The sequence below is a fragment of the Culicoides brevitarsis genome, chromosome 2 (assembly GCF_036172545.1).
Source record: "Culicoides brevitarsis isolate CSIRO-B50_1 chromosome 2, AGI_CSIRO_Cbre_v1, whole genome shotgun sequence".
In the NCBI taxonomy this organism is placed as follows: domain Eukaryota; kingdom Metazoa; phylum Arthropoda; class Insecta; order Diptera; family Ceratopogonidae; genus Culicoides; species Culicoides brevitarsis.
The window spans coordinates 18,662,531-18,676,414 of NC_087086.1; the positions used below are offsets into that span (position 1 = coordinate 18,662,531).

Genomic DNA, 13,884 nt, shown 5'->3' on the forward strand with positions numbered 1-13,884 from the left:
CTTTGCACACACAGAATCCATGCATTTATATATATTTTTGTGTACATATTACAGTAATTGTATTTTTTTTTGTTCTTTTAGGTATATAATGACAATGATTGTTAGATGTGATCCATACAAAAATTTGGAACTGACTGAGAAGTAGATTCGCATCTGTATAACAAGCAAGTACCTGTTTTTTGAATTCCGTAGTGAGTGCCTGGGAAAATGAGTGACTCCGATGAAAATGAGTGGCGATCCACTTGCCTGCCGCTGCTGCCTTCGATGTTTAGTCGAACTGAGAGTGTGTGTGTGTGTGTGGCGGAGTCGAGAAGTATCATTGAATTGGGTCAAAATTATGCAAGTTTAATAAATTTTGTGTTTATTTTATCCAGATAATTAACATTCATTTTTGTGCCTGTGCGTTGATATTGACACATGTATTTTATGACAGTTGATGAATTTTTAACGAACCAACAAAAAGTACCAGGTGCCTTCATCGAGCACATTTTTCGACGACGAGGCAATAAAGTTTGAATAGGATCATTGATTGCCCTCTTCTCGGTTAAAATCTTCCCTCTCATACACCTTTCATGCGTGAATGAAGGACAAAAACCTTTAAAATACTCATCATTATCCCTTTTATTCAACTTTTCTCGTATGAACGTTTTTTTTTCTCATTTTGTATTATTGCAGATTATTATTGTTCCTCTCCCTCCTTCAATTCTTTCGTGCTTGTTCGTCTCGAAATTTACCTGTCGACACGTTGTTGTTGCTCTATCAAACGCAAAAAACGTTTCATTTATCGAAGAACAAGGAACACATAAAAAAATAATCATGTTAAGAAGAAGTAGTTGGGACATTATCATATGATTGATAAAAAAAAAACTACATGTCCCTTCATCATTTTCGTCACATTTCCTTCGATCGTCGTGGTTGTTTCGTCAGATACTTATCATTTTTCGACATTATACCTCAATGGGAAGTTTTGAAAGACGGATCAGAGACGAGCTCTCACTATCTGTTGCTTCGTTCGGGTGAATGCGCATGTCTGAAGCTCACACCTGAATAGTTTATGCAGGTGAAATTTCGTAAAAATGAAGGAATAAAAGGTAAAATTATGATAAAAGTGCATTTTTAAATTTTTTTAGAGTAATTTGAGCAGTTTTTAGAGATTTTTTTAAGAAAGTAGTTGATGAAAAAGACAATTGGGAAATTTTTTAAAGAAAAAATTTTGAAAATGAACTTAAATGGTCTTGATAAGGAACAGAAACAAAGCAACTGGTTACACGAAGTTACGTTTCGTTACACACGACTCGACATTGATGCATTGAAAGGTCAGTGTTGAAGGCAAAAAGGGCCTTTTAAGTCATTAACTTAAGATTTTTTTATAAATTTTCATTGAAATTTTAAATTTTTTGTCATAAAATTATAAAATTCCTCAAAATTAAATTTTTTATGCATTTTGCAGATAATTTTGGAAAAAAATTTAAGTAAAAATATCTAAAATTGTTACAATTCTTAAAAAAATTTAAATTTTTGATGACATTTTTCAAGTTTTTGGCATAAAATTGTCAATTTTTCTTAAAAATTTGCATTTCACGTATTATGTTAAAATTTTTTTTTAGTAAAATATCTAAAATTGTTAAAAAATTCTAAAAATTGCAAAAAAAAAATTTTAAAAATCAACTTAAAATTCTAATTTTTGATGAAATTTTCAAGAACATAATTTTAATTAAAAAAAAATTGCTCAAAATCTTCTATAATCTCAACTCAAAACTCCAATTTTTGACGAAATTTTGCTACGAATGATACTAAAACACATTTAATTAATAAAAATTTATTTAAATTCTAATGAAAATTATCTCAAGCTTTAACTTTATTCTTCTTTTGTAACTTTTTCTTCAACGCTTCGACATCAAATTCTCCCTCTCCAGCCTCTTTCTTCACTTTTTTCGGTTTTTCCTCCTTTGGCGGCTCGAAATGCTCATTCCTCTTCTTCTTGTTTTGCTCATTTTTGACCAATTTCTCCAACTTTTGATCCTTTTTCCGTTCCTTTTGTAATTTGAAGTACTCTCCGGAAGCCAATTGCTTGTCAATTTTACTCTCCGGCATTGGAGGCGGGAATGGCGTATATTCCTTCTTGGGTTTCTTTACTTTCTTACTCTTCTTCTTGTTAACATTCTTCGACTCGAATTTCGGCAAAAATCGACTCCAATCCTCATTTTTCAAATTTGGATCCTTCATGAGCTCCTTTTTGATCATCAGCGCCTTGATATTGTAAATCGGATGCACGTTTTTCATGGTTTCCTCGACAATTTGTCGCGCTGCTTGAAGTCCCTTGTACGGTCCGATGGCGGAAACTGTCGCTCCTTGCACCAAAATGTAACAATTCGTCAGCAACTCGATGGATTTCAATGTGCATCCGTTCGGACCGATAAGACGATTGCGACGTTTGATGAATTTTTCCATGTTTCGCACGAGATTTTTGATTTTGATGATGTCACAACCGATTTCGTCCTGTAACACGCGAACTGCCTGCTCGTAAGGGACACTACGTGACAAAAGTTTGATCATGTCACGTGCTTTGACGATGATAAAAGGGTCCCAGGTCTTGCGGGTTGTCTTTACCGTCATACTGCCTTCGATGAGATCCAAGTCGCACTTGATGTGATGATCGCCGAGCGACTTTTGAACAAGGGGCCAGCATTCTTTGAGGTATCTATAACGGAAAAACTGACATGAAATGCTTGAAAATTATTGAAATTCAAGAGAAAACTCACTTTTCTCGATATTTAGGGAACAAAACCGAAAACGAGGATTCCTCCAACATCCCATGTGGATTGTCTTCGGGCGTGAATTTCGGTATCTCCATGCTCCATGCATCGTCAATGGCTTCTGGATCAGCCATTTTGTGGTTTTTATCCGTGAAATCTCTAAAAAACCCTCAAAAATAGCGAAAAATCTAGAAACTCACGCTGGTTTGTTTTCAATTTTGTTTCAACTGTTCGCCGCACTTCCGCTTTGGTGGCTCCAAACAGGATGTGGACCTGGTGCCTGCAGCGCCATCTTCCGGTTTATCAATTTCATACGACTCAATTTTTATTTTCATTCCGATCGTTCATCCATTCCGATTGTTCATTTGAGTTGATTCCGATCGCGAAATTCATGTCGAATTTCCCGATTTTTTGGAAATTTAGAGGAAAATAGACCGAAATCCGACATAAAATCACGTTAAAACAGTAAAATGGTAAGTCCCGAACCTTTTTTCGATGAAAACCCTTCGCGAGTCTTTTTGGAAATCTCGAAAATTCTGATGCAACTTCCCCTCAGACTTTCATGGCATGTGGCATGATTTTTCCGGGAATTCTGTAAATTTCATTAAAATCCCCCTGTCTTTTTAGGCTGCACCCGATCGCAAAGGAACCTTCAAAGTCGAGTACTTGCAAAACATCGAGAAACAAGTGCAAGAAAAATGGGAAAAGGAGAAGGTGAGTCACTTCCCAACTTCCAACTCATGCCGGTTTCTCACAAAAATCCTCCCTTTTTTTAGATTTACGAGCTAGATGCGCCCCAAAAGCCTCGTTCGCGCGAAGATGAGAAATATTTGGTGACCTTTCCGTACCCCTACATGAACGGGCGCTTGCATCTCGGACACACTTTTTGCATTTCCAAGGCGGAATTCAGTGCGCGCTATCACCGTTTGAAGGGAAAACGTGTCTTGTTTCCCTTTGGCTTCCATTGCACCGGTATGCCCATCAAGGCTTGTGCCGACAAATTAAAACGCGAAATGGAAACCTTCGGATATCCACCGAAATTCCCACGAGACGACATCCCGTCGCCCGTTGTCGAGGAGAAATCCGACATTCCAAAGGACAAAAGCAAGGGAAAGAAGAGCAAGGCAATGGCTAAAACAGGCACCGCTAAATACCAGTGGCAAATTATGCAGAGTTTGGGATTAAAAGATGAGGAAATCAAAAAATTCGCCGATCCCGCATACTGGATAGATTATTTTCCGCCGCGCGCGGTGCAAGATTTGAAGCAAATTGGGATGAGTGTCGATTGGAGAAGAACTTTTGTGACGACAGATGTGAATCCGTTCTACGATTCGTTCATTAGATGGCAATTTGAGCATTTACGAGCGCGGGGAAAGATCATGTACGGGCGTCGTCACACGATTTTCAGTCCGAAAGATGGTCAACCGTGCATGGATCATGATCGTGCAAGTGGCGAAGGCGTCGGACCGCAAGAATATACATTGGTAAAGATGAAAATTGTCTCAAATGTGCCCGAAAAGTTGAAAAAAATCAAAACCCCCATTCATCTCGTTGCTGCAACCTTAAGACCTGAAACGATGTACGGTCAAACGAATTGTTGGCTACATCCGGATATCAAATATATTGCCTTTACTGTGGCGAAAGGCGATGAAACTTGGATTTGCACCCAACGCGCTGCCCGAAACATGGCATATCAAGGATTTACAAAGACTGAGGGGCAAGTCGACGTTGTTGCGGAAATTTTGGGCTCGGAATTGATGGGCGTCGGGCTTTCTGCGCCTTTAACAGCACACAAACTCATTTATGCGCTTCCGATGATGACAATTAAGGAGGATAAAGGTACGGGAGTTGTCACGTGCGTGCCATCGGACTCCCCGGATGACTTTGCGGCATTAACGGACTTGCAGAAGAAACAACCGTTACGTGAAAAATACGGAATAAAAGACGAAATGGTGATGCCTTTTAGTCCCGTGCCCATAATTGACGTGCCTGGCTTGGGAAATCTCGCTGCGGTGACAGTTTGTGAGCAATTCAAGGTCCAAAGTCAAAATGATCGCGATAAATTGCAAGAAGCCAAGGAACTGGTCTATCTCAAGGGCTTTTATGATGGCGTGTTGATCGTTGGACCTCATAAAGGGAAAAAAGTGCAAGATGTCAAGCCCATTATCAAGAAGGAACTTATCGATCGTAACGAAGCAACGACTTATTACGAGCCCGAAAAGACAATTATGTCACGTTCGGGCGATGTTTGTGTCGTTGCGCTTTGTAATCAGTGGTATTTGAACTACGGCGAGGAAAAATGGCGTGAAACGACAACCAAATTGCTCAAAGACATGGAGTTATATCATCCCGAAGTGCGTTCCAACTTTGAACGGTGTCTCGAATGGTTGCACGAATATGCCTGTTCTCGCACCTACGGCTTGGGAACGAAACTCCCGTGGGACGAACAATGGCTTATCGAGTCACTTTCCGATTCTACCATCTATATGGCGTACTACACAATAGTTCATCTGCTCCAAAATGGCTCATTCAAGGGAGAAAAAGCAAGTCCCTTGGGCATCACTCCCGATCAGATGACTTCTGATGTTTGGGATTACATTTTCTTCAACGACGCCAAACCCCCGGTCAGTTCAAAGATCGCAAAAGCTCACCTGGATTTATTGAAGCGCGAATTCAACTATTGGTATCCCGTGGATTTGAGAGTTTCGGGCAAGGATCTCATTCAGAACCATTTGACGTTCTTCCTGTACAATCATGTCGCCATGTGGCCCAATGATCCGAGCAAATGGCCTCGTGGCATTCGTGCGAACGGACATTTACTGCTTAATTCTGCAAAAATGTCAAAATCTGATGGAAATTTCATGACTTTGTCTGAGGCGATTGTCAAATATAGCGCTGATGGCACTCGTTTGTGCCTTGCTGATTCCGGAGACAGTGTTGAAGATGCAAATTTTGTCGAAGCTACTGCTGAAGCTGGTATCTTGCGTCTTTTCTCCTTCATTGAATGGGTAAAAGAAATGCTCGCTTCCAAATTATTGCTCCGTACGGGTCCGAAAGACACCTTTAACGACAAAGTTTTCGTGTCTGAGATGAATTTGAAGACAAAACTCACGGATGATTATTACAACAAGATGCTTTTCAAGGAGGCGCTTCGTACGGGCTTCTTCGAGTTGCAATCGTGTCGCGACAAATATCGTGAATTGTGTGGATCGCAAGGCATGCATGTCGATTTGGTGTTTGAATTTATTCAGCGGCAGGCATTGTTGATTGCGCCAATTTGTCCTCATGCGGCGGAGCATGTTTGGGAGTTGTTGGGCAACAAAGAGAGCATTTGGCATGCAAAATGGCCCGTTGTGGGAGCAGTTAATGAATACGAGATCAAGTGTTCGGAATATGTAATGGAAACGGCACATTCTTTCCGTTTGCAATTGAAGGCAGCGATGCAACCGAAGGGTAAAGGAAAGGATAAGGCGCCGGTGAATGCTCCAAAACCAACTGATGGAGTCGCATGGGTGGCAAAAACGTATCCGCCATGGCAGTGTTGCGTGTTAAATACGATGAAGGAACTTTATGAGGTGAGATTTGATGATTTATCGACTGAAAATTGACAAAATTTAGTAAAAAAATAACTTAGAAGTACCTAATTTGTTGATTTTCATTCAAAATTTGTCAATTTTTAAAGATTTTTAGCTTAAAATAATTAAATTTCGCTCAAAATCTTCTAAAAATTCATTAAATTTCTGATTTTGAGTAATTTTTTTCAAATATTGACAAAAAATTCACTTTGAAGTTACTGAATTTTTGAATTTTAATACAAAATTTTTATTAAAAATAAATTTTTAATCATCGAAATTTGCTCAAAATGTAAAGTCAAAAGAGTGAATTTTTAATTTGAAATTTAGATTTTTTAAATTTTGGCCGCTCCAGATTTCTTTTTGAAATTTAAAAATTGTAAACTTACTTAAAAATTATTGAATTATATTTGAAGTAAAAATTTTGAATTTTAAAAAAATAACTGTAATTTATCAATTATTTTTATTTTTATTTTTTGAAAAAAATTTTTTGAAAATATAAATTTTAATTTTTGAAATTTTTAATTTTTTTTTTTTGCCCCATCGGATTTTCGAATTTAAAATGATAAAAAAGAAAAATTTTAACAATTTTTGTTGATTTTTGATATATAATTTTTTTTTTTTTTGCAGAAAAACAACAACGCCTTACCTGACAACAAAATCATCTCCGTGGAATTGTCCAAAAAGGAAGAACTCAAAAAATTCATGAAGAAAGTGATGCCTTTTGCCGCTATGATCCGCGAAAGAGTGGAAGCACCCAACGGTCCTGGCAAAAAAGCTCTCGCCACAGAGCTTGATTTCGACGAAAGAGTCGTTCTTGAATCCACTCTCGAGTATTTAAAAAATACTTTAGATGTAAGTTTCAATTTTAACCCTTTTTTATAATTTTTTTAATTAAAATTTTCGCTTTTAGTTGGAAACCCTCACCATCAAATTCACAGACGACCCAACAGCAACGGAAAAAACGAAAGAAGAAGTTCGTCCCGGATGCCCGCACATTTCATTCAGCGTAAAACCCTTCGTTCGTGTCGCCATCGAGAACCCATTGCCACGATCGGGACTTTTTTCCATCCAGTTAAACGTGTCAGAAGGTGATTCGCTCAAGAGTCTTCATGACAAAGCGGGCAAAGCCATTGGCATGAAAGGTAAAAAAGCATTTTGAGCTCTTAAAAATTATTTTTTAATCGAAAATTATTTTTTTAGACGTCGCTCCATTGAACATTTATCGCTTTAATGACCCCGCATTGGGTCCTCGTAAAATGCCAACGTTCGGAGATTACAAAGAAGGAAAGACTTTATTGCCGAAAATCGGTGAACTCACCATTGATGCGGAAAAATCCGAACTTTACATGGTCGAAAAGGGAAAAAAGGTGCCACTTGGCAAGAGCTTCGTTTATGTCGTTGATTGACATTCGTAGAACGTTAGAGGCTGTCTTTAAGTTTAATTTTTTTTTTAATTTCAATTCATTTCGTACTAAAATCAATTGAAAATTGAATAAATATTTATTTGAAGTTAATTCTGAAGTCAAATCAAATCACGGTTTCTGTAGTTTTTGATAAATTTTCAGTTTTTTCATCGATTTCAGCCTCCTCGGTACCGTAAATTTTCATTTCTTTGCCATAATGCCACACAAAATAGTCCAAAATAACAGCAATTGTTGAAAAAACTTAAAAAATAATTAATTTTTAGGTGTTTTTATGCCTAATGAGCAACTTACCAACAGCAACTCCATTAAATTTGTACCGAAACATTCTCTGATCATAAATTTGGCATGACCCTCGTTGCCCGCAAGCCTCATTTGTCCACACTAGGCAAGTACTATCCATGATATTGGCAAAAATAATTGGACTGAGTAACGATGCGAGACTCACAATCATCAAAATGAAGCCTTGAGCTGAAGATTTGTCCCGTTTTGAGATGCAACTGCAGTAAAAATTTATTAAAAAATTATTTTTTTATCAAATAATTTCAAAAAATTACCGATAATTCACCAAAGTATTGCCAATTCGTCCCGAAGCAGACAAAAAATTGTTGATAGCAGCCACTGTTGTGAAAATTAAAAAGCCATATCCGCATCCTTTCAAGCAAACGCCTAATCGAGCTCCAATGGAATCGCCTTTTAAACACGAACAATCGTAAAATTCCTTCAATTTTTCGTCGTAACTCTCACATCCCGCATGACACGGCGAGAAAAATGCCTCATTTTCATTGCAAATCGGATTAAAAGTGCTCGATTGGCAATTACACGCCGAATTACAGTCACGAGTAAAATTCATCATCTCGGAATTCGCTAAAATCCGATCTTCCGAAGTCGAACAGAACAAAAATAAATTCCAAATGTGACCAAAAATGTAAATTCCGCCGACAATTACGTTGTACAAAAGCACATATTTCGCACGTGGTCGATAACGGGAAATCACGAGACCCGAAAGAAGGAATCCAAGAGCTAAGCCAAGTAAGGAAACGGGTCCCGTAACGATCGATGACTCAGAACGGCTCTTGTGGAATTGAGTTTCGATGTATTTGGCCAAAAATATGAGATACGAGTTTGATCCGAGAATCGCAAAAAACGATGAAAGAGTGTTACAAACGAGAATTTTGTTCTTGATGAGGCGTTTGAAGGCGGGAATCGATTCTAAAAAATTTTTAAACGTTAAAAATTGATAAAAGTAAGTTTTTTACATACCTCTCAGTTGTTCAGTAAGACTTTGTACATTTGTATCATCTTCTTTTTTAGCCTTATTTGCTGTTTCTGGAAGTTCTTTGGGAAACATTCCCACGAGAATGGCAAAAATTGTCATTATGATGCCCAAAATTACCCATCCAAGCCACCTTTTGATCGATTTTTGATTAAAAAATGTCAAAATTTTTTTAAAAAATTATTTCTTACCACGCGCCAAGCCATCGTTTGTCCTTGTAATTGATCGTTGGGGTCTTTGTTGGATCAATATACACTCGCAATGACGAATATCCAAGCACAAATCCAAATCCCGGTCCAAGAGTTTTCAAAAAAAGTGCATAACCGAGCAACATTGGGGTTTTAGTCTTCTTAACGTTGTCATCCAAGTAAGTTTGACCCAAACTGTAGTACAAACTGTTCCCAATTCCGAGCACAAATTGCGACAAAAAGATCAGAAGCAAGGGCGTGACATACGGTTCTTTGTTCAATTCGTCACAAAAATCACCTTCGTCACTTTTCAGGCATAATCCGTTGTGACGTTTGTTCAGTAGAATTAATTCAGTGTCATTAAGGTCGAGTTCCCTTCCGTATTCTTTCGTGTATTTTAAGGCTTCTTCTCCGCCGCCGTATAAGGCATGAGGTAATGCGAGGACAAAACAGGATAATGCACAAAAGAAAACTCCGATCGAGATCCAACGTGGCCGATTTCGTTGTCCTCCCATGTAGGAGAGAATTAACGAGAGCAGGATTTGAGATAATTCGTTGCCACAAAGAATTAAGCCTGAAGGAAAATTTCGTTAAAATTATTTAATTTTTACCAAAATTAAGTAAAAATCGTATTTGGGCATGCACAAAAAATAATTTTAACATTTAGAAAATTTGACAGCTGTCATTATTTTTGATAAAATTTAATTTTTGAGACATTTTGCTAAATTTTTGTCAATTTTAAACATAAAATCGTAACTTTATACTCAATAATGTTAAATCTCGTAAAAATTTATAACAGGAAATTATTTTAAATTTGCCCTCAAAAAAGTCAAAATTTTATGAACTCACCCATCAAATATCCCGGAATTTGAAATCTCTTCTCAATTGTTGTCATTACACTCGTAAATAATAATTAAAAAATTATTTTTTTAATTAAAATATAGAATTAAATAAAAATGTTAAAAATAAAAAAAAAAAATTTAATTTTTTGAAAATTTTAAGTAAATTTTCTTTTTCTAAGGAATTTTTGTTTAAGATTTTAAAATAAATTTTTTAGGCTTTTTTTTCAAAAAAAATTTTTTTCTAATGAATTTTAAATTTTTAATGAGTTTTAAGATTTTAATTTATTTTTTTTTATAATTTAATTTATTTTTTTTTATAATTTAATTTAATTTTTTTTTTAAATATATTTTTTTAAATTCCAAAATAGTACCGAAAAAAGCAAAAATTAATTAAAACCTTGTAAAATATATCGTCGACATCGATTGTGTGGTCCCAAGCAATCCATAAATAATCAAATAACTCTTAGAATTCGCAAATCTCTGCAACCACGATGGATGCCAACTCAATAAACCACACAAATTGTTATTAAATTCCATTCCGAGTCTCGTGAAATTTGATATTTCAACGCGTTTCGATCTGATTCGACCAACAGCTTTACATCAACTAACGATAAAAAGTGAATTGTTGTGCCTTTTCTATGATCAAAGTTGGCGTCGGACGGCGTTTTAATTAAGAAACAATTAAAAAGATGCAGATTAGGAGCAGATCAATTGGCTACAGAGACAATCTGATTTAAGATTTAACTAAAAAATTTAATACTCAAAGAAATTTCAACACAAAAATTATTAAATGACTTAAAAACTTTGAACTATCTCAATACTGTGGTAGGCTTTCGTGGCTTTTCTGCTTCCGTTTGACCTTCATTTTCTTCGTAGAGCTCGATATTTCTGCCATACCACCAAACGAGACCGTCGAATATGACGCCGATGAATGTGAAAACTAAAAAATTATTAAAAATTTCAATTAAAAATGTAAATTTGAGTAAAAAAAATGAAACTTACACATCGTCATAATGTTCACGTAATATCTAAACGTCTTTTGATCATAAATGTGACACGTTCCTTTCTTGCCGCATTCCTCCGTAAATACCAAACAAGTGCTATCGATGACTCTCGAGTAGATAATTGGTCCAGGAATTAGCGCAAACAAGCTTATCATCATCAAAATCATTCCTTGAGTGATTGATTTGTCAATTTTTATTAAAAATTTGAATTACTTATATAAATTTCCGATACATGATGCTCCAAATCAAAATTAATTTAAAAACTGGCTTTTCATGCACAATCGGTTCTGACTTTTGTACAAAGCTTCTGCCGATACATTCAGCACACTTTGCAAATGGTCCGTTGACTCCATATATTCCTTTGTGAGTTTCAAGGCATCTTCACCAGCGCCGTAGAAAAAGTGCGGAGATGCCAGGATGAAACACGAAAAAGCACAAAACATCACGCCCCACGATATCCAACGACAAGATATGCAAAATTGCATCCAATTTCGATTTGGACAGAACGATGCCCGTTGTCGAGCTGGGGATTTGGAAACGCTTTTCCAAAGTTGTTAAACTAACGACGAAATACACGAAGGACATCGCTTGAACACATCCGAGCAATCCATAGATGATGATGAACGTTTTTTTTCGTAGCAAATCGCTGGAGAAAGCCTGGATGCCAGATGCTTAAGCCGCAAGCGTTGTCAGGATTCATTCCTAAAACAAAACAAATTAATCAAAATTTGCATTTATCAGGTAAGAAAAAAATATTTAATAAAATATCTCTACAAATTTTATAAATTTTGTGCCAAAAATGTAAGAAATAAATTTTAATTAATTAATTAAAAAATAAATTGAAATTATTGAAAAATTTAATGAATTTCACCCTAAAATAAAAATTAGAAAAAATGACAAAATTTTAAAAATATTTTAATAACTCAAATTTTAATCACTTCTAAAAGATTCAAATTTAAAACTTAATTTTTATAAAATTTTGCGAAAATTTTTCATTTTGTTAAAAAATTTTTTGAATAAAATTTAAAATTATTATTTTATTTTATTTTTTTTTTTTTTTAGCTTAAAAAATTAAAATTTGTTTCAATCACAATTAAAAATTTAATATTCAATTAAATAATTAAAAAAAAATAATAAATTAAAAAAATATTTATTTTAATAATTAATTTATTATTTAAATAATTAATAATACAAAAATATAAAAAATATAAAATTTCGTTAAAAAATTTGTTTAAGAACATTATTTAAATTAAAAATTTATTTAAATATTTTAAATTATTTTTAAAAATTAATAAATATTAAAGAAATATAACTATTATTTTTTTTTTGTCCCTGAATTAAACTGTGTTGTCAACAATTATTTGGCTTTCGTATCTATTTAATCAACTTTTGAATTTTATTTATTCTTTTACAACTTCATTTTTTTATCTACCGTTTGATAGAAACATTTCCTCATCCTTATCTAAATAATTGATTCAAACTTTACATCGCCTGATCGCTGGATCAATGAACAATTAAATAAATATCGAAAGTCATTCGCTTTTTTGACCTTTTTTTGTTATTTTCTTCCGTAATACACAAAAATTACTTATGTCGATAAGCGAGACATCAACATTCAATAACTTCACACCGGACATCTCCTTATCTGTTATTGTAATTATTTATTATATTTTATGTTATGACGTCCTTACTTTGTATCAATTTTACAAAAAAAAATAATTTTTTGATGATTTAAGACCTAAACATGAATCACCTTTGATGATTTTCGACTTAGAAGATTTTTTTGAGTAATTCATAAACAAAATTATCACAGCTGATAAGACGTTATTCACAAAAATTAACTTTAATTCGCCGTCTAGCCTGTACACTTTATCATACAGATGTTTTATTTTCAATTTTATTTATTACATCAATTGTTTTTCTAAACAAATTCCCGCGACGATTGATAATGAATCGTTGATAAAACTATCAATCAAGCGTTTCTGTGTCACGTCAGGTTTTCTATCGAGCGCCTTGATGTATTTAAAATTGATTTTTAATGCATAAGGAGATTTTTCGAGAAAATTTTGTAGTTTCAAGGTCACTCGTACTCGAGACTCAAACACTTCATTGAAGAACTTTTTTTTATCTTTCGCCTCGAATGGCGAACTCTTGAATCTTATCTCGTGTTATTTTTTCCTCTTTTGAATAATAATCACTTGGAACAAAGTTCGATAGACACTCGTCGTGTGAATGATTGAAAATTTTCCTTTCGAAGGGATTTTTCACTTACTTTTGATTTTTTTTTTAATTTTTATGTAATTTTCCGCTTGAAAAGAAGTTAGATCATCTTAAGGTTACGCTTATCTTAATTTTATTATGAGCTTTTTTATTGAATGTTTATCTTTCAATATTATTCAATATTTAATTGAAATTTATTCGGTTTTTCTTAATTTTTTGAGGTCTGTACTCCAGGAGGATTCGACAAGAACTGATCAATATTTTTGCTCTTTTCAATAAATTTACTGATAATTTTTGTTCGATTCATTGTCGGGTAATTATTATTTTGAACAATGTTTTGGTGTAGTTGAAACTGATTAACTATCGGATTTTAATCTTTTTGAAACTTTGTTCGAATGTAGAGAAGAAATTTCGAGAGAAATCCTGTGAGAAAGATCAATTTTAGGCGATTTATATGGTCACGTGGTTAAAATTTCAAAAATTTCTAAGGAATTGATCTTTTTTTGGAAGTTAAAGAACTTAATTCTGGTTATAAGTGGCTATTGATTTCTAAAAGCTTATTCGAGGACTTTTTTTTTGCTAAATTTATAGAAAATTTTGAA

The 13,884-nt window shown here is 34.5% G+C and overlaps 3 protein-coding genes across 3 annotated transcripts; 1 reads left to right on the plus strand and 2 right to left on the minus strand.

Annotated features, from left to right (window-relative positions):
• Positions 1 to 1,803: 1,803 nt before the first annotated feature.
• LOC134830419 (KRR1 small subunit processome component homolog) lies at positions 1,804 to 2,979 on the minus strand. Its single transcript, XM_063843898.1, has 2 exons — positions 2,763 to 2,979; positions 1,804 to 2,701 (listed from the first exon to the last, which is right to left on the minus strand). The coding sequence occupies exons 1-2, from the start codon at positions 2,888 to 2,890 to the stop codon at positions 1,846 to 1,848; spliced, it is 984 nt and encodes a 327-aa protein (XP_063699968.1). The 5' UTR covers positions 2,891 to 2,979; the 3' UTR covers positions 1,804 to 1,845.
• A 141-nt stretch (positions 2,980 to 3,120) lies between these two features.
• Positions 3,121 to 7,882, plus strand: LOC134832025 (leucine--tRNA ligase, cytoplasmic). Its single transcript, XM_063845911.1, has 6 exons — positions 3,121 to 3,229; positions 3,384 to 3,470; positions 3,533 to 6,331; positions 6,959 to 7,183; positions 7,242 to 7,473; positions 7,532 to 7,882. Exons 1-6 carry the CDS (start codon positions 3,227 to 3,229, stop codon positions 7,735 to 7,737), a joined length of 3,552 nt encoding a protein of 1,183 aa, XP_063701981.1. The 5' UTR covers positions 3,121 to 3,226; the 3' UTR covers positions 7,738 to 7,882.
• LOC134832027 (solute carrier organic anion transporter family member 74D-like) lies at positions 7,829 to 10,122 on the minus strand. The gene is given in 5 exon segments (XM_063845914.1): positions 7,829 to 7,995; positions 8,047 to 8,252; positions 8,310 to 9,161; positions 9,220 to 9,790; positions 10,066 to 10,122. Coding segments are annotated over 5 exon segments (1,812 nt in total). The 5' UTR covers positions 10,112 to 10,122; the 3' UTR covers positions 7,829 to 7,858.
• Between the last annotated feature and the right edge of the window lie 3,762 nt (positions 10,123 to 13,884).